Source organism: Rhynchophorus ferrugineus, unplaced genomic scaffold (genome assembly GCF_030347505.1).
Source record: "Rhynchophorus ferrugineus isolate W39M unplaced genomic scaffold, kcgeb_rfMv2 rfM1, whole genome shotgun sequence".
Classification (NCBI taxonomy): Eukaryota; Metazoa; Arthropoda; class Insecta; order Coleoptera; family Curculionidae; genus Rhynchophorus; species Rhynchophorus ferrugineus.
Window position 1 is genome coordinate 25,874,551 of NW_027472580.1, and position 27,432 is coordinate 25,901,982.

At 31.1% G+C, this 27,432-nt stretch overlaps 5 protein-coding genes across 6 annotated transcripts in view; 2 read left to right on the forward strand and 3 right to left on the reverse strand.

The window, feature by feature from the left end:
• Nucleotides 1-9,911: 9,911 nt before the first annotated feature.
• Nucleotides 9,912-11,728, reverse strand: TyrRS-m (Tyrosine--tRNA ligase, mitochondrial). Its single transcript, XM_076419173.1, has 7 exons — nt 11,531-11,728; nt 11,150-11,473; nt 10,865-11,081; nt 10,727-10,805; nt 10,420-10,673; nt 10,155-10,365; nt 9,912-10,096 (listed from the first exon to the last, which is right to left on the reverse strand). Exons 1-7 carry the CDS (start codon nt 11,656-11,658, stop codon nt 9,933-9,935), a joined length of 1,377 nt encoding a protein of 458 aa, XP_076275288.1. The 5' UTR covers nt 11,659-11,728; the 3' UTR covers nt 9,912-9,932.
• A 99-nt stretch (nt 11,729-11,827) lies between these two features.
• On the forward strand, nt 11,828-14,019 carry LOC143206568 (monocyte to macrophage differentiation factor 2). The gene is made up of 5 exons (XM_076419180.1): nt 11,828-11,942; nt 12,014-12,092; nt 12,146-12,391; nt 12,442-12,694; nt 12,747-14,019. The coding sequence occupies exons 1-5, from the start codon at nt 11,852-11,854 to the stop codon at nt 12,948-12,950; spliced, it is 873 nt and encodes a 290-aa protein (XP_076275295.1). The 5' UTR covers nt 11,828-11,851; the 3' UTR covers nt 12,951-14,019.
• Nucleotides 14,020-15,036: 1,017 nt separating this feature from the next.
• On the forward strand, nt 15,037-17,432 carry LOC143206565 (multiple inositol polyphosphate phosphatase 1). The gene is made up of 9 exons (XM_076419175.1): nt 15,037-15,712; nt 15,766-15,900; nt 15,965-16,140; nt 16,191-16,316; nt 16,367-16,517; nt 16,570-16,670; nt 16,723-16,835; nt 16,887-17,078; nt 17,135-17,432. Exons 1-9 carry the CDS (start codon nt 15,556-15,558, stop codon nt 17,298-17,300), a joined length of 1,317 nt encoding a protein of 438 aa, XP_076275290.1. The 5' UTR covers nt 15,037-15,555; the 3' UTR covers nt 17,301-17,432.
• Nucleotides 17,433-18,901: 1,469 nt separating this feature from the next.
• LOC143196095 (26S proteasome non-ATPase regulatory subunit 2) lies at nt 18,902-22,900 on the reverse strand. The gene is made up of 12 exons (XM_076403689.1): nt 22,655-22,900; nt 22,545-22,601; nt 22,233-22,494; nt 21,429-21,849; nt 21,203-21,347; nt 20,942-21,152; nt 20,619-20,879; nt 20,281-20,558; nt 19,966-20,230; nt 19,486-19,869; nt 19,244-19,429; nt 18,902-19,126 (listed from the first exon to the last, which is right to left on the reverse strand). Exons 1-12 carry the CDS (start codon nt 22,691-22,693, stop codon nt 18,966-18,968), a joined length of 2,670 nt encoding a protein of 889 aa, XP_076259804.1. The 5' UTR covers nt 22,694-22,900; the 3' UTR covers nt 18,902-18,965.
• Nucleotides 22,901-23,397: 497 nt separating this feature from the next.
• Lis-1 (LisH and WD40 domain-containing Lis-1) overlaps nt 23,398-27,432 on the reverse strand; it is a 50,830-nt gene continuing 46,795 nt past the window's right edge. For both annotated transcript variants that reach the window (XM_076419176.1, XM_076419177.1), the window contains exon 8: nt 23,398-24,737. In XM_076419176.1, coding sequence (XP_076275291.1) covers nt 24,664-24,737 — 74 coding nt within the window. In that variant the 3' untranslated portion in view covers nt 23,398-24,663. The remainder of the gene's footprint in view (nt 24,738-27,432) is intronic.

Consider the following 27,432-nt stretch of genomic DNA (forward strand, 5'->3'; position numbering starts at 1 on the left):
TGCTGGCGAGAAAAGTTCGCGCATAAATTCCCGAATAGCCGCGGCTAATTTGGCGATCGGAGCTCGTTCCTTTATTGTTCCTCCATCGCTCTTTGGCGTTTTCTTTCCATTTTGCCCTCTCAATTAATCGGGGAATTGATGGACTGTCGGATGTTTTCCGTTCCGTAACGTTAATCACCATCAAGGACTTCTCGCGAAACTTTAACTCAGCGCAGAATAGTTTTTTATTAACAACAACACCAATCAGTTATATCTTGGCAAATTAAAAACCACATATGGGTTATATAGCGCGATTAATATAGAATTAGTACATGATGCGACAACTGATGACTGTTCAATCATTCCAATAACAAGTCAATTGAAAAGTCCCCGACGTACCATAGTAAAACATATTTTTTTGGAAAAATTAGTTTTTTATTCAACATAATTTCTTTCGAAGATGATACACTGATTATAGCGAATCTCAAACTTTTCAGTACCATTTTCGTAGTACGATTTGTCCTTTGCTTTAAAATAGGCCTCAGTTTCGTCGATCACCCCTTCATTAGACGACAATTTCCTCCCAGCGAGCATTCTTTTGAGATCTGAGAACAGGAAATAGTCGCTGGGGGCTAGATCTGGAGAATACGGTGGATGGATGGTTTTTTTAGTTTAGTTTTTTAGTTTTTTTCACTGACTTGTGATACGGTGAATTGTCTTGATTCAGCAACACTTTCTTTTCTTCAAATGCGGCCGTTTTTCGGCGATTTCGTCCTTCAAACGGTCCAATAATGCTGTTGATGGTCCTTCCTTTTCCAAGGTAGTCAATGAAAAGTATTCCATGCGCATCCCAAAATACAGACGCCATAACTTTGCCAGCCGACTGTTGCGTGTTTTCACGCTTTGGAGCGGGATCATCGTGTGCAGTCCACTCGGATGACTATCGATTGAACTTCGAAGTGAAATGATAGTGCCATATTTCATCTATTATCACATATAGACGCAAGAACTCGGGTTTATTACACTTGATCGTCTTCAAACACTGCTCCGAGTCATCAACTCGTCGTTGTTTTTGGTAAAAAGTGAGCTCGCGCGGCACCCACTTTGCACAGAGCTTTCTCATACCCAAATATTCGTGAATGATATGATGTACACGTTCAGTTGATATCTTTAAGGTGTCTGCTATTTTATTCAATTTCAATTTACAATCATTCTGTGGATTTTTTTGACGAAAACATTCATCGGTAACAACCTGTTTTGGGCATCCACTAAGCGAATCCTTGATGGTTCGTTTTCCTGGGGCAGTGTCCGGAAATTCGACATCAAGTCAAATTTTTGATTCAACTGTGTTTTATCCCTTCAAAAAGCAATATTTTATCAACACGCGAAATTCCTTTTTATCAATTTTTTTTTTTTTCACAATAACAAAAGTTGCTTCACTCAAAATGCTATAATTCACAAACTAATGATACAACAGCTGTCACATTTAGAGACGCATCTTTTGAGGGTTAGGGTTAACTAAAAATCATATGGATTTAATTCTAGTAGTGCCATCTATGTGTCAGACTTTTCAATTGACCTCTTAAGTCGGAACATTGTTTTTTATAGCAACAGTTTCACCTCTCTCCCTCCCCCCATTTACAGACGGAAATAGGTGTAGAGACTTCAAAAAATTCAATTTTTTTGTTTCATAAATCGATAGTACAACAGTTCAAAAATATACACTGAAAATTTCAAAGGAAAATTGCAAACCATTAATAGTTATAAGCGTTTTAGAGAGCGTCCTCCGGTCTAATGGGTGGAACGGGTGACATAATACGGGGTTTTGAAAGAATTCTTTATTTATTTTAATAATAGAGATTTTGGATATCAATGTATAGAAGTATTAGTATCCCAGCACGGATGATTATATTTTTAAATAAGTTCTTAACTTTCACAGCGTGCGTTTCATTTATACAAAAAATATTTTCGTATCCGAAAAACACGATGCATGCACGAAAAGCACGATGATTCAAGCCGTAGTATTAGACCTCGTAAAATACCATTTCACGGAAATCGATACACAAATCAGCAGACAAATAACTGTAGTGAAAATGAAGAAGAAGTAAAAGTAAAAGAAGAAGAAACGAAGGAAGAGAAAGAAAAAAGTGAAAATCAAGATTTATCTAGAGCTGATTTATTTGAGAGATGTTTAGGCGCTCATACTCAAAATTCGAGTGAAAGCTTCAATTTTGAATTTTCTTTTTTCAACAGTTGCACTGACACAACAGTTGAACTTTCAATTTTCAACAGTTTGGCGATTGGCTCCAAAACATTTGCATTCTGCTTTAAAAATCGTTGAGGTCGCTTATTTAACGAAGGAACTGTTAAATATATGATTTATGTCGATACCAGAGCCAATGTAGAAAAGAATAATAATAGCTAGTAGAGGGCGCTGTAATTTGTATCGATGCTATTCAAAAATGTATAAAAGAGCAGCGATGTAAATAAAGTTTCTCTTTTGTTCCAAGGCCATAAGTGGTGTTATTAATTCCATCTCGTTCCGAATGATAAGTGATTCGTAACAGGTTATGGGCCCAGATTTGTAGGTATAAATTGGAAAAAGCAGTAGGCTGTGGACGGTGACTACAGGGGAATGGAGGTTACGTAAAATTCGAGTTCAGTAAAGTATATATACATGAAGGAAAAGGAAAGTAGATGGCGGTATGCAACAAATAGCGGAATTAAATTATGGAGATTTATTATTACTAGAATTATTACTAGAGCACTCAAGGATCAACGAAACATTAGGAAAATGGGATCCATAGTTATCAGTAGGATAAAAAGAAACATGGAGAAAAGTTTAGTAACGTAGCCATGTGTAATTTACAAAGTTTAGTGAAGCAACAGAAAATTAGAAACATGAGGATAAGAAGAAACATTCGAACTAATGGAGAAGAGTTTAAAAACTCAGCCATATGTAATTTGCAGGAGAATTTGCAGATAAATCCTGAAAGCCAGAAATATGGGGTCCAACAGAGTTATAGGTAGGCTAAAAAGGCATTGAAACCAATGGAGAAAAGTTTAGTTGCAAAGTAGTAGCGATAATTCCAAATAAGGTATACCATGAAAATTTGGTACCGTGCCATGCAGATCACGAAAAGCAAACTGCCAGACGAAGCTACAGGTGATACTCACCAATAATTTATGTTTCGCGACATGTAGATGTTGCTACCGTTAACTTATTGCTAGTTTTATTCGCTATGCTAAGAACTGCGACGGGATCTGATTGATTCATTTCATTCTATGGTTTGTTTATTTTGTACATTTTGTTGCCATTTTCAATGTGCTTAGCTTTTTATAAAGTTTATACATTAAATTATTATTTTATTTTATTGGTATATACAAGTTGGTAGTTGAAATACATTCTCGTTCTAGGAAGTGTTGTGTGCCCGGATGCACAGATAGTGAGGAAATGCATCATCGTTTTCCATTATAAAAGTACCTGGCGATCATTAAGAAATAAGTAGAAAACATTAAAAATCCTGAACTGGTTGGGTTAAACATGAAACAGATTTATGATCGTTACCATTTTTGTGATACATTTAAACTTTCCTTTAAGTACTTTGAACAATTACAAACAATTTGTGAACAACACTGATGGTGAAAATAACACCACGAGCCCAGAATATGTACAAATGGAAGTGGATCAAAATCAAAATGATATAGAAAGTAAATTGAAAGAGTCAGTCACATTTCTGTTCATAATTGTTACCATTAATTTCTAAACTGTCGTATTATATTTATAGTAGGTGGAACAACCAGGGTGTTCGAAGCAAGTATCATCGACATTTGAACAAACTCTAGAAGGTAATGGTAAAGTTTGTATTCATTCAGCCAGTATCCCCCTTTCTGCTCATTCTTACTGTTAATTACTTGACTCTATAACTTCAGTCCAGATGTTCCTATAATTCTACCGTAATGTACATCTCAGGTTATTTAGTAAAACTTTTGAAAATAGAAATTAAGTATGATTTTTGTGTACATACAATTATGAATAAATCAGTAGGCTCACACATTGAGACTGATTTTATAGAGGCAAGACAATATATCGTGCCCCAGACTCCAACAAAATTATTTTATTATACTGTCAGTAGGTCTGTGAGCTAAGTCTTATTTTATTCAGCGATTTTGCCACGTCGATAATATAACAAAATTTTTGTCAAATGTTTTAAAAACATTTTTTACATTCCATAATGATCTTTCGGATGTATGTATGTATATAAAAGTTATATTTTATACATATATTTATTTTTATATTATGTCAATATTTTGTAGATAACATGACGTCAAAGCCGTCACCTGCCAAACATTACTAACGAGTCAATCAAATGTCTTCACAATAAAATATTTTTTCTTACAAGTGCCTATAATGGAGATTTAAATTGAACAATCATATTACTTCAATGGCCTATTATGGCACCCTCTGGATGTTGGGCAAAGCAAAACTTTGCGCCAGAGTCCCCTATTGAGTTGCATCTCTTTTACTCTATAGGTCCATCCCTAAAAACTTTTCTTCAGAGGGGAATGTTATATACTGCGATTAATATAGCACTGGATCAGACAAACAAAAATCAAATACAACATACAATATGCCATAGATAGTAAACAAGAAGGTAAGCTACATTTCAATATCCGCACTTTCAAATAAGTTCAATGTTCCATCGATGTAAAAAAGTCAGAGTTAGACCAGTATTGTTCCTAAGTATAAATACAAACAAATCAGGCTGCAGAAAAGGATATTTTGATCCTATCTTCTCGATATAAAACCGAGGTAGACCCACATTGGATATAATGCGAGATATCCATCTAATTCAGATTACATTTCCCAACTGCTGCAAGGGCTTATATTATCCCCAAACGGGATACCAAATAATCCCCACCAAAGTACAAGTTTGGAACCAATAAGCTTGGTTTTTTTTTCTAATCTTCTTGGATAAAACTGTTGAAAGCACAACATTCCACGCACTTACACAAGTATTTTGAAGATAAAAACACCGAACTCGACGCAGAGGTCGATTTCATATCTAAATATTCTACCCTACATCAAACCGCGATATTGTCCATTGACGTGTATCAGGCATTTCGTCTAAAAATGGAAGTTAAAACGTTGTTTCTAAACCTCATCAAAATGTACAACAAAATCTAACATAACGAGTTGATCTTGTTGCATGAATCAAATACCTCTTAGATAACAGATATTTCCAAATCAAGGTACAAGATGCCCTATCAAGCAGGAAAATATCCAAGATCGCGGTTCTCTATTCCTCTTGATCCTGCCGTGTTGAATCTACCAGGTATGCCGGAAAGTCATTACCGGTTTTTCTAACAGATGTCGTTAGGCTACTGACATTTACCATAGAGTAATAGAGATGCAACTTAATAGAGGACTCTGCCGCAAAGTTTTACTTTGCCCAACTTCCAGAGGGCGCATAATTAACCACTCAAGTAATTTGATTCGTCAATTTAAATCTCCATTATAGGCACCTGTAAGAAAAATATTTTACTGTGAAGAAATTTGATTGTCTCATTAGTAATGCTTGGCACGTGACAGCCTTGACATCAGGTTTAATTGACCAATGAAAATTAAAAAACAATTATTTTCTCAAATAAATTTATTAAATTAAATTTAATTAAATATACATATAATATGTAAAAATAAATAAACATAAATATAATCGATAACAATAAATATATAATTTAAATTTATCTATAAAAAATAAATATAATATAAAAATAAATATATGTTATATTATAGACGTGGCAATATCGCGGGATAAAATAAAAGAGTTTAAAATTAAAAGACGAGGTTAAAAGAGACCTACTGACAGTATAATAAAACAATTTTCTGGGGCATAAGATATTGCCTTGACTTGTTTATTCATATGCGAACATCTGGAATTGAAGTTATAGAGTCATCCCACGCTAGTATAGAATGTAAATTATTTAAAGAGCCCTCATGTTCATCCTATTCACAATTTCCAAAGGCCAATGAGATGAAAAAAAACGTATGTTAAGCGCTTCAAATGATTTCTAAAACATACTAGCCGAGGATGTATATTCCTGAATCCTAGCTAGATTGATGAATGATTGAATCCATGAGCTAGATTCAAAAAAAACTATCTGGGTTAAATAGCCTTAAGCCAATACATTTATATGGATAATTTCACTTTTTTTTCTTTAATGAAAAGAACCCCTCAAGGTAATTATTAAATTGATGAAACTTTAACAAATTTGTTCTTGGCAAATGTGGCAATATCGTAAGATAAAATTAAAAAGATAGATAATTTCTGGGGCATGTAATATTGCCTTGGCTCATTTGTTCATATAGGAACATCTATAACTGAAGATATAAAGTGAAGTTGTAATTTCCCAACTCCTGGTTATACATCCCCCTTTAGTATAGAATTAATCCTCTTCACAATTTCCTAAAGGCAAATGAGATGAAAAAAATTAATTCCTGAATCGCTTTGTACTAAAATTTCTAGTGTATGGAAATTTGGTTAATCCTCTCTTAAAAGGTTTGCATTCAAGAGCTATTATTTTAGTGGAGTTTCAACTATTAAATAATTGATCCAAGAATAAAAGTATATGACCGTTTGTGTAGCTTCTTTCGGAAAAGGATTAATTTCTAAAATTAAAAATTAAATTTTATATGATTATTAATTTGAATAAACGTACCTCAACTTTCAACAAAAGACGCTATAACGATTATAAATTTCTTTGATGGTTAATCCAATCAGTTTGGGATTTTTAACATTATCAATCATTTTTTTAAAGATAGGATTCTGCATTTCTTTACTATCTTTGCGTCCAGGTACACAACACTTTCTAGATCGAGAATTCACTTTACTTATTATACTACCGTTTTATAAATACTAATGAACTAATAACTTCTCTAAACATTATAAAAATCTAACTGCACTGTTCCTTAGATTAGGTGCACTAAAAATACGAAACAATAAAGGCACAGTAGAGCCGAAGTGAACCAATCGGATCCCGTTGCGGCTCATAGCATAGCGATTAATAGAAGCAATAAGTTAACAGTAGCGACATCTGCATGTTGGACGTCGCGAAACATTTCTTCAAAATTTAATACATTTATGTGGCTATACATGTTATATTTTGCGAAAGTATCGCCGTCATAGATGTTATACCTCTTTTTAAATGTCAAATTTCGTGCTTGAAAAGTGCATTTGCGGCACGCATTACATTTCTTATTTAATCAAAAGAAAAGCAACTGAAAGTCATCGCTTTATGGTAGAAACTTATAAGGAGCATTCTCTAACCTTAAAAACATATGAGGAGTGGTTTCAAAAATCCATAATCCATCCGCTGTAGGCAAATGTCTCGGCACACTATATCTCCAACCATTTATAGAAAACAGTTGCAACTCTAACGCATAGACACTATGAACTGACTCAGCTTTTGCAGGTTACAGGTTGCAAGTCACTAGTACCAAAACTCAGTCGACTGTATTTCATCGTAAGAAAAACATCCAAGTCATCCGTGATTACAATCGAAAAGATTCCAAGCCGACTTGGTTGACGCAGTAGTCAAGGCAACAGGACGTTCCCTCTAATGATACAATAGTCGCATGTTCGAATCCTGTTGGGACATGGTCGTAAGTTTATGTTTTTAATTGTCCAGAAAATTAAGAGGACATCTGACGAGGAAAATAACCTCGGTCACGACAGTAATCAGGCCGGGTAAGACCGAATGTTTTCTGAGATTACCTCTAAGTTGTTCACTCGCCACTCGTTAAGCTTAAAGCCAAGGACTGTGATTCAAAGCCCACGTTAAGCAGTAGGTTCGATTAAAATAAACCCTAGTTAGTAAAAAGTAGGCTAAAATATAACAAAAATGACCACCAGCCCTATCTGCAGAAGATCGCATACTTTTGTTTAACCTTCGTTCGAAGATTCAAATTGAAATAGTTAAGTGCCCGCGACCAACATGCCCTAGAACAGCGTATCTGAAGCAATACAGCGGATTCTCACATTTCAATAATTAATCATATCAAGGAAGAGTCTAAGATACGAATGTCGTCGGCGACGATAATATCGATATATCTATTTCGATATTTTCTAAAATATGTCAATATGTATACCGGAGAACAACCATGAAAAATATCAATATTTTACGAAAAAAATTAAGAAATTATTCAAAAAAAAATCGATATTCTCTAATTATTTTAAAAAGCAGTGATATTTTAAATAAATCTTTAAAATCAAGTATCAAAATTACTGAAATTACTTTAAAATAACTAAAAGGTTTTCTAACACTTTTAAAAAATATTCTTTGTTCTTCAACAACCATCATTCGTACAAGATACAACTGACTAATATTGGAGCTTGAAGTTTATAATTATAGACGACACTGTTTGTTCAATAACAATTACCTTGTATGCAATTCACAGCCGAATTAATAAAACAACACAAAAATGGATAGTGTCCTTAAAGTATAATACGCATTATAATATTAAAGATTTAGGAGAGCAACCACCCATATCTTAAGAACAACTAAAAAATACAATTCTTTCGATGTATCCGATCCATAAATATGACCTGTATTGTAAGAATGCCGATAAATGAAATTAAAAATGTATTTAATATCTGCTTATATTTTCATTAAAGATTTGTGGTTTTTACAAATCCAAACATTTTTCCATCTAATGGTAACTTAAACGAAAATAATCCGACAGTGCTTCCAAAAAAAACTTCTATGGTGTTTTAAAAATAATTAAATGATTGACGATTAAAGTCCACACACATAAAAACATACATTTTTGTATCAAAACTATTTTTTAAACCATATAAAAATTTTAATTTTAATTTAACCCAAGAAAATGTTATTAATGGACCACATAATTTATAAACAATTAAAAATTGTATATAATCCGCTCTACGTGTAGCAAAAATTAATTTATATTGTTATGTTTTAGACAGACTATTTTCGTAGACAATAATTTTCAAATAAGCGACATCTATTACATGTTACAATATAATTGGTTAAATTCTATCGTATAAGTCATAGAGTAATATATAGAGGTTCTCTGTGGAATAAGTCAAACACAGTTTAGAGAAGCGAACATGAACCAAGATTTTGAAGATAATCTTTTGAATAATTGGTCAACTGAAATGGAAAACCAGCTAAACTTCTTTAAAGAACCTATTTTAGATGAATATTGTACAGGACTGATAAAAGTGGCTTGCGACTCTTTCAATCAGGACATTCAAGTTTTCTTCATGACTGTTGATGTTACCGAACAATATATATACATTAAAGAATTTCGTATGGAATGCATAGAAGATCCGCTTTTTACGATTTGTGTAGTTTTTTTTATATCAAGTAAGTTAGTGGGTAGTGGCAGTGAATTAAAAATATCCATGATAGAAAACTTATTATTCAAATTATCGGGAAAAAAGTATGATTCCAAAAAAATATCATCATTTGAGCGAGAGATTCTCAAAGTTCTAGATCTTAGATTACCCTTTACAACTATTTTGGATGATTTTAACACATTTTTTGAAGTGTACAGAAGAAAATATTGTTTAAAAGATGCCATTACACCCTTTTGTATAAGTAGCCTGGAGTTACTATACATGCAAAGAAAGAAATGGTTTGAGAGCATAAAAGAATTATATTCGAATGAATATACCATTTTTCGTAACCTAATCTGCTCAAAATTTTATTTACCAGTTGGTATTTTAATTAGTGCTTTCCGAGCTACAAATTACCAATTTATAATGGATATTGATAGTTTTCTACATCATATTAAAGTGGTTACCAACATCCATCCAGACCATATATATGCCTTAAGTAACATTATTTTAAATTATATTGATTCATAAACCTGTGTAAAAGATTTATATCGAAATAAAACTATATAATACCTTGAAATATATATTTTATTACATTAACCACCGAACAATGTAATAATTCTTTTTACCCACCCTAATTAATGAAATGTTATTTTTTAAAATATGGGCATTTGAACTTAACACTTCACTAGGATTTTGAACACGTTTCTGATTAATATAGAAGCCCCCTGCACTAATAATTCTTGTGGCATCTTCTGCAAATTTTAATAGAGATAATTAATAGCATCTACAGCATGTATAACATGTACATACGTTTTGTAGGAAAACAACCAATCTTCATTGTTAACTCCAAAATACTTAAACCAGCCTCAGGTAAAATTTCAACTATTGTTGCTCCCTCAAACATTTGCAATAGATCAGCTGCATTGAGTTCACCAAGAGCTGTAACATCTCCTTTATAAAGTATATTGCTAGTTGTTTGTGCTTTTCTTAGACCTTCTTCTCCATGTACTAACAAGGTTACCTAAAATACAGTGCGTTACATTTTTGGGTTACAACTTTTGTACAAACACATCACTTGTTCAGCTAATCTGTGCTGTGGAAGACGAAGCTCTGGTTTCTGTTTGTGCTTAATCATTAAGTCAGAGATGCTACCAATTGTATCAAATGTAAATAATTTTAAATATTTTTCTACTTCTGAATCAGGTTGTCTCAACCAAAACTGATACAAAGTAAAAGGTGAAGTATTTTCTGAAGACAACCAAACTGCATTTCCTGCTGATTTTCCTAATTTATCGCCCATTTCAGTTGTAACCAAAGGTACAGTCAGTCCTAAATATTATCAATTGAAAATGTAATTACAATCCTTACAAATCAATAAATACCATAGACAGTCTTATCATAATGTTTGCTAATTAACTCATGCCCTGACATAATATTTCCCATTTGATCATTTCCTCCTATCTAAATAGAAATAAGAAATATGTGTTAAGTATATCGATATATACATGGATATGTTATACCTGGAACACACAACCATATTGTTTAAATAAATGCATCCAGTCATATGCTTGAAAAAGTTGATAACTAAATTCTGTAAAACTCATGCCTGCTGATGATGTCAATCTAGATTGCACACTATGCCTAGAAAGTAATGTTCCCATTCTTAAATGCCTTCCAATTTTTCCTATTAATTCAATGGCTGATATTTTACTATACCAATCATTATTATTTACTATCCTAAAACATATTAATTATACATTTATAATAAATGATATAATCCCATAATTAAATTTACTTCAGCTTACTTTACAGGTTTTAACTGTGATTCACCTTTCCAAAGGTATTTCTCATGGTTTTCAAATATAGTTTTAATATTCTTATTTATTCCTTCTACATTTTCATCTATATACAAATGAGACAATTCTTCTCTTTCAGTATTTCTACCACTAGGATCACCAATTTTTGCTGTCGCACCACCAATTAGTGCTATTGTTTGATGGCCACCTCTTTGCCAATGTAATAAATTTACTAAAACCAATAAATTACCTATATGTAAACTGTTAGCAGTTGGATCAAATCCAGCATAAACTGTCTGTGGCGAAGAATTCATTAAATCAGTAAGATAGTTCCTAAAAGCAAACTTAATAGCAAGATTTCTAAAGTTGAATAAATGATATGGGGCTTACGCTGCATTGTCAGGAAATAAATCTTGAAACATCCCACGTTCTTTTAATCGTAATATATTTCTGTTTGAATAGTTTCTGTGAAAATTCGTAAAATTTAAACATTTTCCTAAAATTTTCATATGCATCATTATAGGGTAGTTTCACATTCATCTTCTTTTAGACGGGCTTCTAATGAAATAAATTAAATATTTTAATTTATCATGGTTAATATTTGATAAAATAAAATTAGAATGTTTCCGTAAATATGTGATTTCTTCTGGAAATAAAATAATTTTGAAAAATATTAATGTATATCTGGTTATCTAAATTAAAATACAGCTGATGGGCTACTGTAATTCTTTTCTATGCTGTAATTTTGCATTTGTTTTGCGGGGATCATTAGGGTCGCTAGACTTTTTTGTTCATTTAATTGGTTAGTTTAAAATAATGAAATAACTAAAGCACTATACATATTAAAACTTCATCAATTAAATCAATTTTCAGGAATGCTCAGTGATAGTGCAACAATCAAAAAGTATTTTCATGTTGACGCTAAATTATTAGGACTTGAAAGATTAAAGAGGTTCGTAACGTAAATAAATTAGTGTTAAAACTACTAAAATATTAATTCAATAGCATAAAATGGATGAACAAAAAAGCACTGCCCAAGGAACAGTATCAACCAGCTTATATAGAACATGTTGCCAATATCATCACACATGCTGTTTGGATTTTCCCTAGTATATTGGGGGCTTCAGAATTATATAGAAGGTCTCATAATGAAGCTCAGACTGTTTCTGCATTTGTTTATGGGATGACCCTAATATCCCTGTTTTCTATCTCAACTTCCTTCCACTCATTTTTTTATTGTAATGAATATAGGTATTAAGAACTATTAATCATTATTACTTTTCTGTAGCAGTGTCTTTCAGAAAAATGAAAAACATCCTACACCGATGTGATCGTGCTATGATATACATTTTTATAGCTGGTTCTTATTTCCCCTGGCTTACCATTGAACAACTACCTCTTGAAGGCTGGTCTTCCCATATGAGATGGATTATTTGGATAATGGCTTTCTTAGGGGTCATGTATCAACAGCTCTTCCATGAAAAGTACAAAAGACTGGAAATTATTTTTTATTTGGTTATGGGTGTGTGTCCAGTTCTTCCAATCATTTCAGAGGTAAGTTGGAGATCTTAGTTATAAGATGATATAGTTGCATTTCTTTTTATAGCATTACTTCTTAGGAATGATGGAATTAACTTTAGGAGGGATTTTGTATGTAACAGGTGTGGTATTCTTTAAATGTGATGGTGTTATACCTTTTGCTCATGCAATATGGCATTTATTTGTTGCAACAGCTGCATACTTTCATTATTATGCCATATTGAATTATTTATACCCTGTAATGAGTATACCCCCTGAATTATTCCCATAGATACTACTCGAATGATTTTCTGTGATTTTTATTTTATATATACATATTTTTATTATCTGTGACTAGATCAGATCTGACTAATAGAATACTCACGATGAAATTATAGTTAAAAAATACAAGGCGAATAACAAATATCTATAGATCTCATTTTAGATATATACATGTAAATTTTATGTATCCTCAAATTTCCTTTAATCTATTCAAGGATTAGTCAAATAAATGAGGTATATTCATAAAATTTATATTGACTACTGTAGTTACTGTAGTTTTGTATTGGCGTAGATTGTATACTATCAGTAATAATTTTAAATGTATGTTTCATGTTAAATAGTATAATGTCTTTGGTATGAAGATGTTTTTACAGATAAATTAATCAAATCATGGATATACCAATATTAAATAATTAAATCACAGCGATATTGCTTCTTATGCTGTTTTGAACAAACTTATCAGCTTACTGTCTTATTCTGTTTTTACAAATTTTCATTTTTATAAACACATCTTTATTATCTACGAAGTCATTTACTGTACATATGCATAATTATGTTTTAAATATCATTTTACTCAAAACATCAAATCGCCTTGGATCTCTGTTTTATACTGGGTTGTGTTTTTTAATAACTGGTCAGTGGTGCCAAAATGGTTGTCAAGTATATAGATTAAGCCAAAAAATATATATTTATTTTGCTCATATGCAAATATATGTGAAATTAACATTACTCAGATTGTAAAGCATTTGTCTTAAACTATAAAAAGGAAAAGGTATGAATGTAAAGACTGCCTTCACATATATTTTGCATTACAACTAATTGCTGATTATGTTGTGACGCTCTATTTTTACTTTATTTTAAAAATATATTAAGTCTGTGTGTCTTTTGTTGATATAATATATAAAGTTCAATTTTTATTTCTTCCAACATAGTACTGTCAACAATTGTGTCAAATAAAAGTAACAAACCGGCAATTTAGAATCTCAGAAGTAAAAATCATGTTCAAATGAATGCATTTTGATATAAATACAGAATTAGGTGGTTTTATTTTTGAAAATATACTTTTTATTCCCGTGAAATAACCTTGTTTTATTTGTTAATTTAAGAACTGGCTGTCCTTAATATACAACAATTTTTTCAAAAACGGTATTTTCAATATTACCCTCAGATAAATTCCCATAATTTCAACATATCAGGGATTTGATCGAGTTGTATAATAGGTATGTATATATTTATGTTAGTAATTAAGTACCGACTCTTTATAACAGTTTAATGGGTAATTAAACGATTTCAGAGGAATAACAGAAGACATTATTAAAAACTACTATAATACAATTTGAAGTCTTATAAATATTAGAGTCAGAAATATATAATTAATTAATAAAAATATTTTACTCGGAGGCTCATGCATTGGTATTAATTTCATAAAAATGGTATTTTCAGAATATATTAAAAATAAAGTCCCAGTAAGTTATATTGGATGTTTATAATTGTGTATAGGTATAGGAAAGTGATAATTCAGCAGTCTTGGACTTTCCGTGCCAAAGAGTGATACCTCACAAGGTGCTATCGGGGGTCAATTGCTAAGAAAACTGGTTCGAACCCTATGTTAAGCAGCAGCTTCAGTAATCAATTTATTCTAAATTAATTTCAGTTATAGTAAGCTCTTGGCTGACTTGACTGGATCTACTGCTTCATGTAAATTCTGGAACCATGGCCCTTAGTAATGAACCTTCTAAATATCGAGTGATCAGCTTAGAGACCATCCCATAAGACACCCGGCTTCTGAACACTGAATAATTTTCTTTGTCAGTATTCTTGCCTATGAATAATGACAAATTTACAACCATATCTTATAAGAAAGTCGATTTAAAAAAACCTAAATTTTTATAAAATTTGACTTGAGACATACGTACTAAAATGTTATTTTGAAACATATAACTTTAAATATACAATAAAATTATAATTCTATTATAAATTGTTAATATTTTTATATGATTCTTTAGTTGCTAGACGTCTATGTTTATTACTAAAAAATAACTAAACTGTATTAAAAAATCTTTCATTTTCAGTTTCATAGAAAGAAGAGGGCAGTTTACATACAATATTCCATTAAAATTTGCATCACTCATTAAAATTATTGCTCAACATTCAATTACTAAATTATGTTTAATTTACTAACAAATTTCTTAATAATACTAATTTTACCGTAGATTTATTATATTCATACTTTAGTAGAAAATGTTAATATTTATAAAACGCAACTCGAGCGAAAATAAACATAATTTGCATGAACACATTCAAATGAATAGATATATTTTATTAACGATATTTTATGGTTTGTAATTGGTAAAAATTATACATAATTGCATGTGAGGGTTTCGCAAAAAAAATCAACAGAGGTTCTGGTTTGTTAAAAATTTTACCACGGCAACAGATCATGATAAAGAGGTTATGATCAAAAAAAAAGCTAGTACAAAGAATAAACAATAACAAAACCTAATACTCAATAGCCGATTCTAAGAATATCATTATTATTTAATTTATTTTAGCTTTAATATCTGGTGAAATATTATTTATATCGTCGACACAATCTAAAACGTAATTATTTTACGATGAATTTCCAAGCAGTATTATTGTCTTATTTTGCATTAGCTTGTGTGGTGCTATCTGAGCAATGTTCGAAGGAATATCCTTTTCAATATTACTTGGGAACAAGAACACCTTATAGATTAGTCTCCAATAGTACTTTCAATAAAATTAAATATGAAGGTATTTTTTTTGGTAAGGTCTATATAATTGATTAAAAATTAATATCTTTGCAGATTGTAAAGCTAACAAGGCCTGGATTGTTGTTCGGCATGGTACAAGAAATCCCAGTACATCGAACATTGAAAACATACAAAAACAGCTACCCAAAATACAGGAACTAATATTAGACAACAAAAATTTCCCTAATGGTAAAAAATAATAGAATAAATGCGAAACTATATTATAATATTTAGATTATGCCTTTATTTTTAGATGTAGTAAAAAACCGTGATTTAGATCTATTTCGAAAGTGGAAATCAAAGTTGGATATGAAAGATGAGACAAAGTTGACCCATGAAGGTGAAGAGGAAATGCTTCTATTGGCTGAAAGAATGCAAAACAGATTTCCAGATGTTTTTGATGATGTTTATAGTAATACAACCTATAAAGTTGGTATTTTTTTATTTAATAATGTCAAAATAATATAACGAAATTTTAGTTTAAGTATACACACTCCCAAAGAACAAAGAAAAGTGCCTTTTATTTTGCTGCAGGTTTATTTGGAAAACACACAGCTAAAGATGTTTCATTTCCAGAACCTTTAAAAAATGATCCCATTTTAAGGGTGAGTTAAGCACATACATATGTATATTAAAGCTATACATATACTTTCAGTTTTATAAATTGTGCAAAAAATGGAGAAACGAAATAAAATCTAATGAAAAAGTTAACGGAGAATATATTAAATTTACTAATGGTCCTTATACAACAAATATGGTGAAAGATTTTAACCAAAGATTGAAATTAAATAAGGAACTTAATTTTTGTAGGTAATAATAATTATTCAAATGTAAAAAAATATAACTTTTTTATTTCAGTTGATATTTATACTATGTATGTTGCGTGTGGATTTGAGACTGCTTGGAATAAACAGAGTAAATCCCCTTGGTGTTCATTATTTACTAAAGAAGATTTACTGGTAAAACAGTTATTAATTTTATATTATAATTTTAGTTTTAATTTTTTTTTAGATTCTTGAATATTTAGAGGATCTGAAATATTATTGGATAGATGGTTATGGACATGAATTAACCTACAAGCAGGCATGTCCAGCCATAGGTGATATGATTAATCATTTAAACTCGTAAGTATTTCAAGTTTAGGATAAAATGATATTCAATCTGAAAAATTATAGAAGTGAACAATTTCCAAAAGTTGTCGCATATTTTACACATTCTGGTACATTACTGAAACTGTTAGCTCATTTAGGCCTATATAAAGATACAGAACCGCTTACAGCAGATAATTTTCATAAAATGAATGATAGAAAATGGAAAACCAGTTTGATTGATTCATTTGGAACCAATTTAGCCTTTATTACTTTCAAGTGAGTTGATTGGTATTAAAACAAACATAATAACAGATATAATAAATTATTTCTAGCTGTAATAATGGGCATAAAATCTTAGCACTTCATCAGGAAAATATTGTAAGGTTACCTCCATGTGCGGATACGGATTTATGCGATTTCAATTATTTTATGGATTATTACAGTGGTAGTATAGAGAGTTGTGATTTTAATAGCATGTGTGATAACACAAGTACATAATAATCTTCATAAGGAAAACGGGTTAATAAAGTATAAAAAATTTTAGTATTTATATTATTAGTCATACTTAATACTGTTTTTGTCGTACCTCTTTTATTGTTTAAATCTACACAAATAAAATTATTGTTTGAATATTTGACCTATGTGCTTAGCTAAACAGATAATTCGCTTATGATGAAACTTTTGTGGATTTCGGTATAGGTCCACCAAGGTTTTTGGCTCAATATATCCAACAAGTAGAAATGGTTAGTCTGTAAACATATTTTGCTTATCGCAATAAAAACAAAAAGTAATTTGAAGTCATATTCGAAATGGATCCAATAAAATACAATATCTACGTTGCATGAATTGTAATGCAATAAAGCTCTGCGCGGCTGCAAAACCCAAAAAAAAACTAATAATTTGAAAGCAGTGATATTTCGTAGTCACAATGATAAAAAAAGCAAAATGCAAAAATCATTAAAACTGGTGGAAAGTGGATCTACATATAATGTTCATAATAGTTCATAATGTTATGAACCTAATTATTTTGTTGGATACGATGTTGTGTGAGCTGCTAAAAAACCGCTTGTAAAAAACTTTTCTTATACGCCAAAATCGCCCTAAAGTAAAGTTGATTTTGATATATTTTATAGGAAACCCATGTATTTTTTTAAAATTTACAAGACATTTCTAGTTTTTTTTTATAATTCGTCCATGCGAGTGAAGGTGTTGAATAATATTGTAAAAAAGGATTCCCAAGGTGCTACAGGTGTCGTATACGAAATTAGAATATAATTGACTAATTTTTTAATGACAAATAATATAAGTGATATGTTGCCATAAGAGCCTCTAATAATTTGACAGACATTACAGTCCGAACGATGTCTCTCCACATTAAAACGAATCAGGGCGTATATAAGAAATGCAATGACAATATTGTTTAAAACTTTTTCCATACGTTTTTTCTATCTATTGAAAATAGTTTACCTCCGAAATACATAATTTTAGTTTAATATCTCGTTTTAATGATAGTTTCTCAAATAATTTGAATATCGCGGGTAGCAATGACCCAACTTGTTCTACAATTTTTAAGCATAATTATATGTGCCATCTTAAAACCGTTCACGCTTCTAACCCATTAATTTCAATCACATTTAGGGGACACTTGAATGACTAGTCATTTAAATCGGCGAGTTGTTTTCCATGGTAAACATTTATCTTTTTCCGGGCTTAATTCACTAACATATTTTTCGAGACAATGCTGTTTACATTGGTTAATATTTTGAATCATCTGATTACTGATTGTTTTAAATTTATTTTCTGTTAATTCGGTGGCATATTCTTTTAGCTGTTGTTTTTCTCTAGTCATTTACCAAATTTTGAGGGGGTAATATAATTCATGTTCTGATTTCTCTTATTGCTGGGCTTTCTCTCATTCTTTTGCAGATGATCGAATTTTTCTATTATATCTCTCTTGTTGTTTAAGAGGGTCTATAATTTTAATTTCTTTTTAATTTTAATTTGTTGACATATCTGTCCAGATAAATAAATCCAGAAGGTTTGGCACGAAGTATAGAAATTAATAGCACAATAAAACTACATAATTATAAATACAACAATTGAAACAAAGAATAACTGTATTAATTAAAACATTCAAATGTTATATATTTGTAATAGTATTTTTCATGTCTGAACTGCATCATTTGACTTTTTTAATACGCAAATTCCATCCAAAGTAGGAGTAAAATGTTCAAACTGATCAGTCGCTAATTCAGCACGCTCAGCTACTGCCAATAGAACAGGCGTAGTATGGGTGTGTATTCCTGAAATCGTTTTAGGAGTACCTAGAAATGTTAAAACATATTAAATTTAGCCGTAAGAGTACGATAAATAACAGCTTATGGAGAATTATGCAGAAATGCCTTATTAAAACAATATACTAATATTAGTTCTATATATACCTGCTTTGCCAACAACATCCACAGCTTGACCAACACGAACAGTTGTAGGAATTACTTCTAAATGTTCATTTAATGTTAACAACCATCTAGGCTGAATTGATATTGCAAGACAGTACAACAGATAATGGGATTTAGCCAATATCAACGAATATGGATCCAAAAGTGACACAGTTACAATTAATAATCCTTAAAAAAAATGTTAATACATTATTACATTTTATATTCCTGAATTCCATATTTACCGGCCATTCCAACTGGGTCCAGTAACATCCGATCAGTATGCAATGGATTTAGTGTGACAGTGCCTTTACCCATATGCACTAGACCTTGTGCTATTCGAACCATAAATAACTGCGAGGGATTTTTGGCGTGAAACACAGCAAGTTGACGCAATCCAGCTGATAAACGGGCATTGTTGGTACCAGATCCTATCAAGCCAAGGCCAAAAATTGCATTACAAGCCACTTCATCATCAGGGTCATGGGAATATTTAGTTAACACATCCAAAACAGAAAGTTGTGGATTGGATATTGATGATATCGCTATGGCGAGGGGTACAGCTCTTCGCACGGAAGGTTCTCCATATTTTCCCATATGGCCAAATATTCTTTGCACCATTTCCATACCTAGTGTATATTGATCACAAATTTTATACAAGCGTGAATATTATATAAAGTATAATAGTATAATATTAGCTACAGTTTAGAAATATTAAGCTATACCTATTTCCTCTCCAAATGATACAGAGGCAACAGCTAATGCAGCTACAGCTTGAGCCATTGTGTGATCCCATTTTTTAGATCGATTTTTAGTTTGTTCTTTCGATTTTGTATTGTGATTCGCTGGGGTTGGATCCTGTTCAGGAGGTTCGGTCTTCTCACCAACCATGGCTAAGAGTTCTTGTATAATCAATACATCACCGGTTCCAGCGTAAGAACACATCATCAACATATTTTGTATGGTACTCTTAAAAGGTTCGGGAAAGACCTACGAACGTTCTTTAAGGACCAGTAAACAGCGAATAGCTTATTTTTTACCTCAGTAGCGTTAGTAGGTACATCTATGGAATCTCGGGCTCCAAAATAGCAAAGAGCAACACCCAAACTTATCAGTTTCATATGAACCGATTTAAGACTTTCAGGATCGGTTCCATGTTTTTCTATCATGACGTTCAGTATTGTTGACGGTACATCGTTATCGTTTTTACCCAAGGAAACCAGGCCGCAGGCGATACTAGTGATAGCCAGAACTTCCAATGATTTAGACGTATTAAGTGTGGGCAATATTAATTTTAAAACATCATCTCTTTGACTTCCTAGGTACACACGAATTAATATAAGTAATATGCGAGTGAGCATATTAAACTTTAATAAACCTGCATAAGCCAAGCCAATTCCCAATATAGCTCCAATTTGCAAAACCTTGTTGTTGTTATTGATATAATCGCAGAGCAAAGCCAACGCCGGATCACACTCGTTTCTCACACGACAATTCACAATCCCTAACGCCAGCAAGGCTCCGGCTTTAATATAATCATCACTTGTGTACAAATATTTGTCGATTGGTGTTAATCCACCATCCACGTCCCATAAATGGATTAATCCCAACGACGCTGTAGCGCTAAGCATTCCATGATCTTAACAGAGCAACAAAATATGTATAAAATGTATAATTAAATTCGTAACACTGTATTTTAACCTTTATTCCTGTAAATCCATTTGTTTCCACCATTGTTAGACAGTAACTTATCGGTTCCAAATCCGGTATTTACGAATCCATTAACAAAAGATGATGCCAGGTTTTGCCTTGCGCTATCCATATTTTCACCTAAAATTTGCAATCTCGGCGGAACGGCTTCAAGCCAGGTTTTATAAACATCTTCAGGTAATTTTGGTTCCATTATATCCAACTAGAATTACTCTAATTAGTATTTAAAAAAATGCATAACATAGCATTCACCTCCCTCGCCAGAGATAAAAAATACCCATTTAAAAAATTGTTACTTATTATGTTGTTTAATTCTTCATATTCGGGTAAACGCGCGTCAAGTTCTAAAGGATATAAATGTCTAGCGCAAATAAATGCTAATTGATATAAAATGACCCTAAAATAGTATAATCAGTACAACTCAACTGTATCTATTCATACTTAAGACAAATATTTCTTATTGTTATTATAAACTTACTTATCTTTGCAACTTTCGAAAACATCATTAACTAACTCATCATCATTTAGTTGTAAAGCTAATATAAGAGCTGTTGAATGTTCCTCATATTTCAGATACTGTTCAAAAGCTATATTCATTATTTTCGATCTTTCTGCCTCATCTACATATTTAGTACAAGATACTAAATAATAGCACATCCTCTTGTAGTTGTTGGGCGCTATGTATTTGGGTAATAAAGAAAGTTGATCAATTTCCATCAACAAGTCGCAAGCTTGGATTTCAGCATGGTGCGTACAATTGAATTCAATAATATCGTGAATCAGAGGCATCAGAATTTTGTCACCAGCCTCGCATTGTGAATCTATCCACTGCTGTACTATTTCAGATTCCAACTGGCGTATGTATTCATGACCCCAGTCACCGATATTCTTCATTGTACCTATAAATATATAAATCTAAAAACTGGACCGTATTTAGTTATAATAATTATAATTTATGTATTCATTATTAAGACAGAACAATATTTTTAATTCCTTCTAAATATTAATTTGTATACTACTGTAAATAACATGAAATATAACTTTATTAAGTAAAAAAGAAACGATGAGATCTTAATGAATCAGAGCACTAATTTATACACGGAGTTTATTCGTTATAGTACTTTTTGGATAACGGCAAGAATAATAATAAATAATTTATTTTTAGTTTGGTTCCTAAAGTTAGTTAAATATCACATAAAAAATCAAAAGTAATTAAATTTGTACCACTAACGCATTTTTCCATTTGCACAGGTGTTATCTATTGAATACTTGTTTTACTTACCAGTAAGACAATATTTTAGACAATCTCGATTCTTTTTTGCTTCTTCACCGCCTGCAGTACCCATCGCTAATACAGATATAACATCAGCTAAAACATTTTTGGGATTGCCTTTAGGCATAAGTTTATGTGTTTCTTTTAACAAATCATAACTTGCTGCTAAATATTTTAACGGTTTAGGAACGGACGTCATAGAAGTTGTAGAAGTCCGGATTAAATATTTCAACATTTCTAATGCTGCCGGTATAAGTTTAATATCTTTTCCCTAAACCAAATATCTATTGTTTATATAATATATATTTCTATAGTACTTACAGTAATTTTTTGAACAAGAAGTTTCAGTTCATTTTGTAATTCCTTATCTTCTTCTAACTACAAAATTATAATTAAGCTAACATAAAATAAGAAGCAAATAATATCCGTACTTCCTCCCTAGCTGCTGGATTTGCAACAGCTGAAGCCATATCTTTCCAAGAATGAATCTAAAATGACTTGGACTTTTTAGTGACAAGTGTTAAAACACTTTTTTATATAGCCCTCAATTAAATGAAATCTAACGTTTTGATATTGTAACTATAATACTACCCTTAGGAGATTTTATATGCCAACCATAGAAATAAAATGAAATTATTACCATTCAAGATTGAAAGGACGCGCTTTTGAATGACTATGCCTACTTCTTATTTATTTTCGTGATTATTGGGTTGCATACGCTCAGTAATTTTATATCACCTCTTAATAAGTTTCTGATACATTATTCAGTATTACTGTATTAGTAACTCTTCAAGTGTGTATTATTCATAAGTTATTAAAATAAATAGCAATCATTAAAAACATACAAAAATAATAAATGCAATAATGAAAAATAATATGCAATTTATCTTAGGCTGCATGTTGTAAATGTGCCAATATTACATAGTGTTAAAGCAAAAATGAATGTTAGATGATTCTATATATATATATATATATTTCAAATAAGAAAAATTAGTTTTCTTTCAAAGGTTTCATAAATGAAAGCTTTACAAATACTATATATGTTTAAAAAACCAGATAACACACGGTGAATATTTAAGTATTTTAATATTTAAAAATTCAAGAAAAAAAGGAAAAAATGGTGCTATATTAAATGTTCAAATTAAAAATGTAATTAGGGAGAAAAACTCAAAAGTCATGAAAGAAGAGTTTTTTTATTTCATTAATATATACAGACAAAATATTCACAATTTCTACTAAAAAGAGACAACATTATATGCAAGTTCAAGTACATAAAGATTATATGAACAGTTATTGTGCACATGCAATGAAGCAAGCGAGAGGGGGATATCATAGTTAAACGGATAATTTCGCACATTGTTGAAATCTTGTTGCCACCGTTTCATAACAGATTCAATTGAAAAACTGCCAACAAGCATTCAACAGAACTATTATAATTAAAAACGAACACATTAAACGAAAGAAAAAAACACACCTTCAGTGGAGTATTCCGTAATATTAATAAAAAATATAACAAATCTATATATACATAAATTATTGATAATAGTGTCTCAACAAGATCTGGGAACTGCTGCATTAACTAGGCTGTGCTCTATAAATATGTTCACTAATATAATGGCCTACAACTCCAACAAAAATATTAGGCTGAAACTAAGTTTATATTGCGATAATTTCACCTATTCTAGAGAGACTTGACTGTAAACTGAACGATTCGTATTCCTATTTCTTTTTTCTCCTATGTTAATATCAAAACAGAACTTCCGTAATAATAAAACCACTGATTTATAACCTATAATATAGTTTATTATTTAAAACTTTAAAATATTAATAATAAATTTCACATGAGATTTTACATTAGCCTTTTTTAATTCATCCAGTTATACACATAAACTTGTTTGTAACAAATAAAAAAAAATCTCGAGTGTTTTCAGTTAACCAGGCATCCTTTCAGGGCCAAAGTTTTAAGAAAAAGAATTATTTATCACCGCGTTATACTTTTTTAATATATTCTGGAAGCATTCTAATCTACCATGATAAAAAACAGAACGGGGAATAAATGTTCTCAGCTCACCATCATAATATCACATAGAAAAGAAAATTAAGAGGAAATAATACACCTGACTTATGTACCAAATTCACTGAAAAATGAACTGGAGACAGGATGGTGAATCGAAAACTATTGTCCCATCCTCATTAAAATAATAATAAGTTATCTGCTTAAATTAAGTGTTTAAAAAAATATTGGATCCGAATCATAAAAACGGTTTGGTTTAGACTCTAGTATTTTTACCCAAACTGATTTATGCTTTTTCGCTTAAAAAGTAAAGTACTATGCACAACGTAAGACAACGACTCTTGGCTCCAATCGACGATGGAAAGTGCTACTAACCCGCGTGGAAAACGTTCGCTATTGGTTTAATCCTTATCTGACGGTGACGGTTTAACGACATTCCCATACTTTGACGGTCTGATCCACGCTGCCGGAAATAACGTACGGGTGAGATTTGTGAAAATCTGCAAATAAAAAATATTTTAATAAATATTATATTCTAATGTATATTATAATTCTAAAATATATACTGAATATTGGAATAAAAAATGATTGAATAATAAACTTACATATTGGTGCCTTGGTGACTACTAAGTCAGATTTTAAAATATAGGTGAGTATATAGTGTAATTTTACTTTTATCGGTATAGCATTTTTCAATAAGAGCGAGTTGATGTTGAAATGGAACGAAACAAACAAACTGTGTGATATTTACCGAGGGAATTACTGTTTTTTTAACTGAAAGGTCCAAGTAACAGATGGACTGAAAAGTCTCGGGCGTAACAAAGAAAATACGGGTTTTTTGTTCAAAATTGGCTTTATTCATCAACGTAATCTCTATCAAGAGCCACACAATGATTTCACTGCTGCTCTAACATTTTAATACCACTTTTGTAGAACGATTTATCTTTTGCCTCAAAATAGGCCTGTCACCAGTTGCTGTGCACTCAGATGACGATCGTTTTGCTTCTGGAGTGAAGTGATGGATCCATGTTTCACGCATTATCACATATAGACGTAGTTTTTGTTTTTGGTCAACAGTGAGCAAACGCGGCAAATAGAGCTTTCTCATAGTCAAATGCTCATGCAAGATAAAGCCAAAACGTTCTTTTGATATCTTTACGATACTAGCTAACATACGCAACTTTGACGGCAAATTTTTTTGACGTTACCACCTCGTTTGGACGTCAACTCGTTCTGCATCATCGGTATCTCTACGACCATGTTTAAAATCAGCAAACAAACGTTTTATTGTTGTTTCTGATGGAGCGGAGTCCTTTTAACACTTTTCAAGTCACTGTTTCGCTGGAATGGTATTTTCCCCAAGCACCAAATTTTTTCTAATCCATTGTTTTAAAAATAACAAAAGTACTGCCATTCGTAGGAGGGTTATGGTGTGCATAACTTACAAACTTATGAGTAGAATATCATAACATTTTAACAGCTTTCTTTTGAAGGTTAGTAGTAACTGAAAAGCGGTGAGTATATATATATATATATATATATATATATATATATATATATATATATATATATATATATATATATATATATATATATATATATATATATATATAACCCTTTTCAAGTCATTACTTCGCTTGAACAGATTTTTTTCATCAAGAAGCAGTGTAAAATTAAAACACGAAATTGTTTTTGATCCATTGTTTTGAAAATAACAAAGGCATTGTCACTCTCAAACTTATGAGTATACTATCATGTAATTTTAAAATTTTAAAGGTTAGTACTAACAGAAAAAGCGGCGAATGTTATAAAACTAGCGCCACTTATGTGTTAGACCCAGGACTTTTCAGCCCATGTGTTATGTCATTCTGTATGGTGTGGCGGTCCGAATCCTTTTAATGGTTTAGCCTTTAAGGTCATTGGTGGAATGTGACTTATTGGAAACCTTCAGAAGTATTCTGAGCATGAAAAAGTCTGGAGTTCAATCGCATGATTATGGTGAACAATTACACAGCCTGTACGGCAGATAATCTTCAAATCGTTCATGCCCAAGTAGGAAGCACGTGTTAACGGCGATTGTTTCATTACCATATGGACCGATGGCGCTACCGGTCAAAATTTCGCACTAAACAGTATTTTTTTGTGAATGTATTGCAACCTGGTGGATCTTTTGTGGGTTAGTACCGTTCTACACAAGGCAATTACGCTAGTTAACATAGCATAATCCCAAAATACGCTTCGTCATTAAAGATTACATTTTTAGGAAAATTGGAACCCTAATGAACCTTTATTTTAATAATAAAGCTTTATCAATCAGCTGAATTGTTCAATTTGCTTGAATAATAAACTGACACTGCCAAAAAACAAAATAGTTTCCACTTGTACACTATTGAATTAATGTTTAATGTTGAACCTTATTATTTAATGACAATGTAGTAATTTGTTCTAGTAGTAGCTTCTTTCTTAGTAATACTCCATTAATGACCAATAAGGTGATCTACATTTAAAAATGTGAAAATCAACAAATAGCTATTTTTGGTTTTATAGCATGTATCTTTTTGTCTAATATTCAAATGATGGCTATCAATTTTCATGCATTCTGATGTTTTAGCATTACTTGTTAATACTTAATTTATACTTCTTAATTAGTTAATACTTCAAAAAATCAGAAATATATCTACTCATTAATGTTAAGCAAAAACCATCATCACCTCTAAAAGGATCCTTATATATTCTCAATGGCCAGGATAAAAACCTTTTAAATTTCCTAACTCATAAATTTATTATTTTTTCTTTAACTCATAACATTGCTTTATTTCAGCTCATTAAGTAATGATATAAGCCAATCTCATATTGATGTTGTAATATATTTGTAATAAAACAACTTATTCTAATTAGTCACCAAAGGCCCAAAAACTTGTTTTTGTCATGCTCTTATAATTCTCTTATTTTCCACTCTAATTTAATGTCACCCTCAAAGGCTTGTTAAGAGAAACTCACATAACATACAATATGACTATAAACTGTAACTTACACAAAACCAAAACCACTTTATGCTAACCTCATATAATAACATTTCATTTAGTCAAATATTATTTTGTGTAATGATTCATAACAAAAATTGATATAGAAATTATTCAGTCACATTAAAATTTTAAAACAAATATTTAATGAAGAATTATTTAAAAATATATT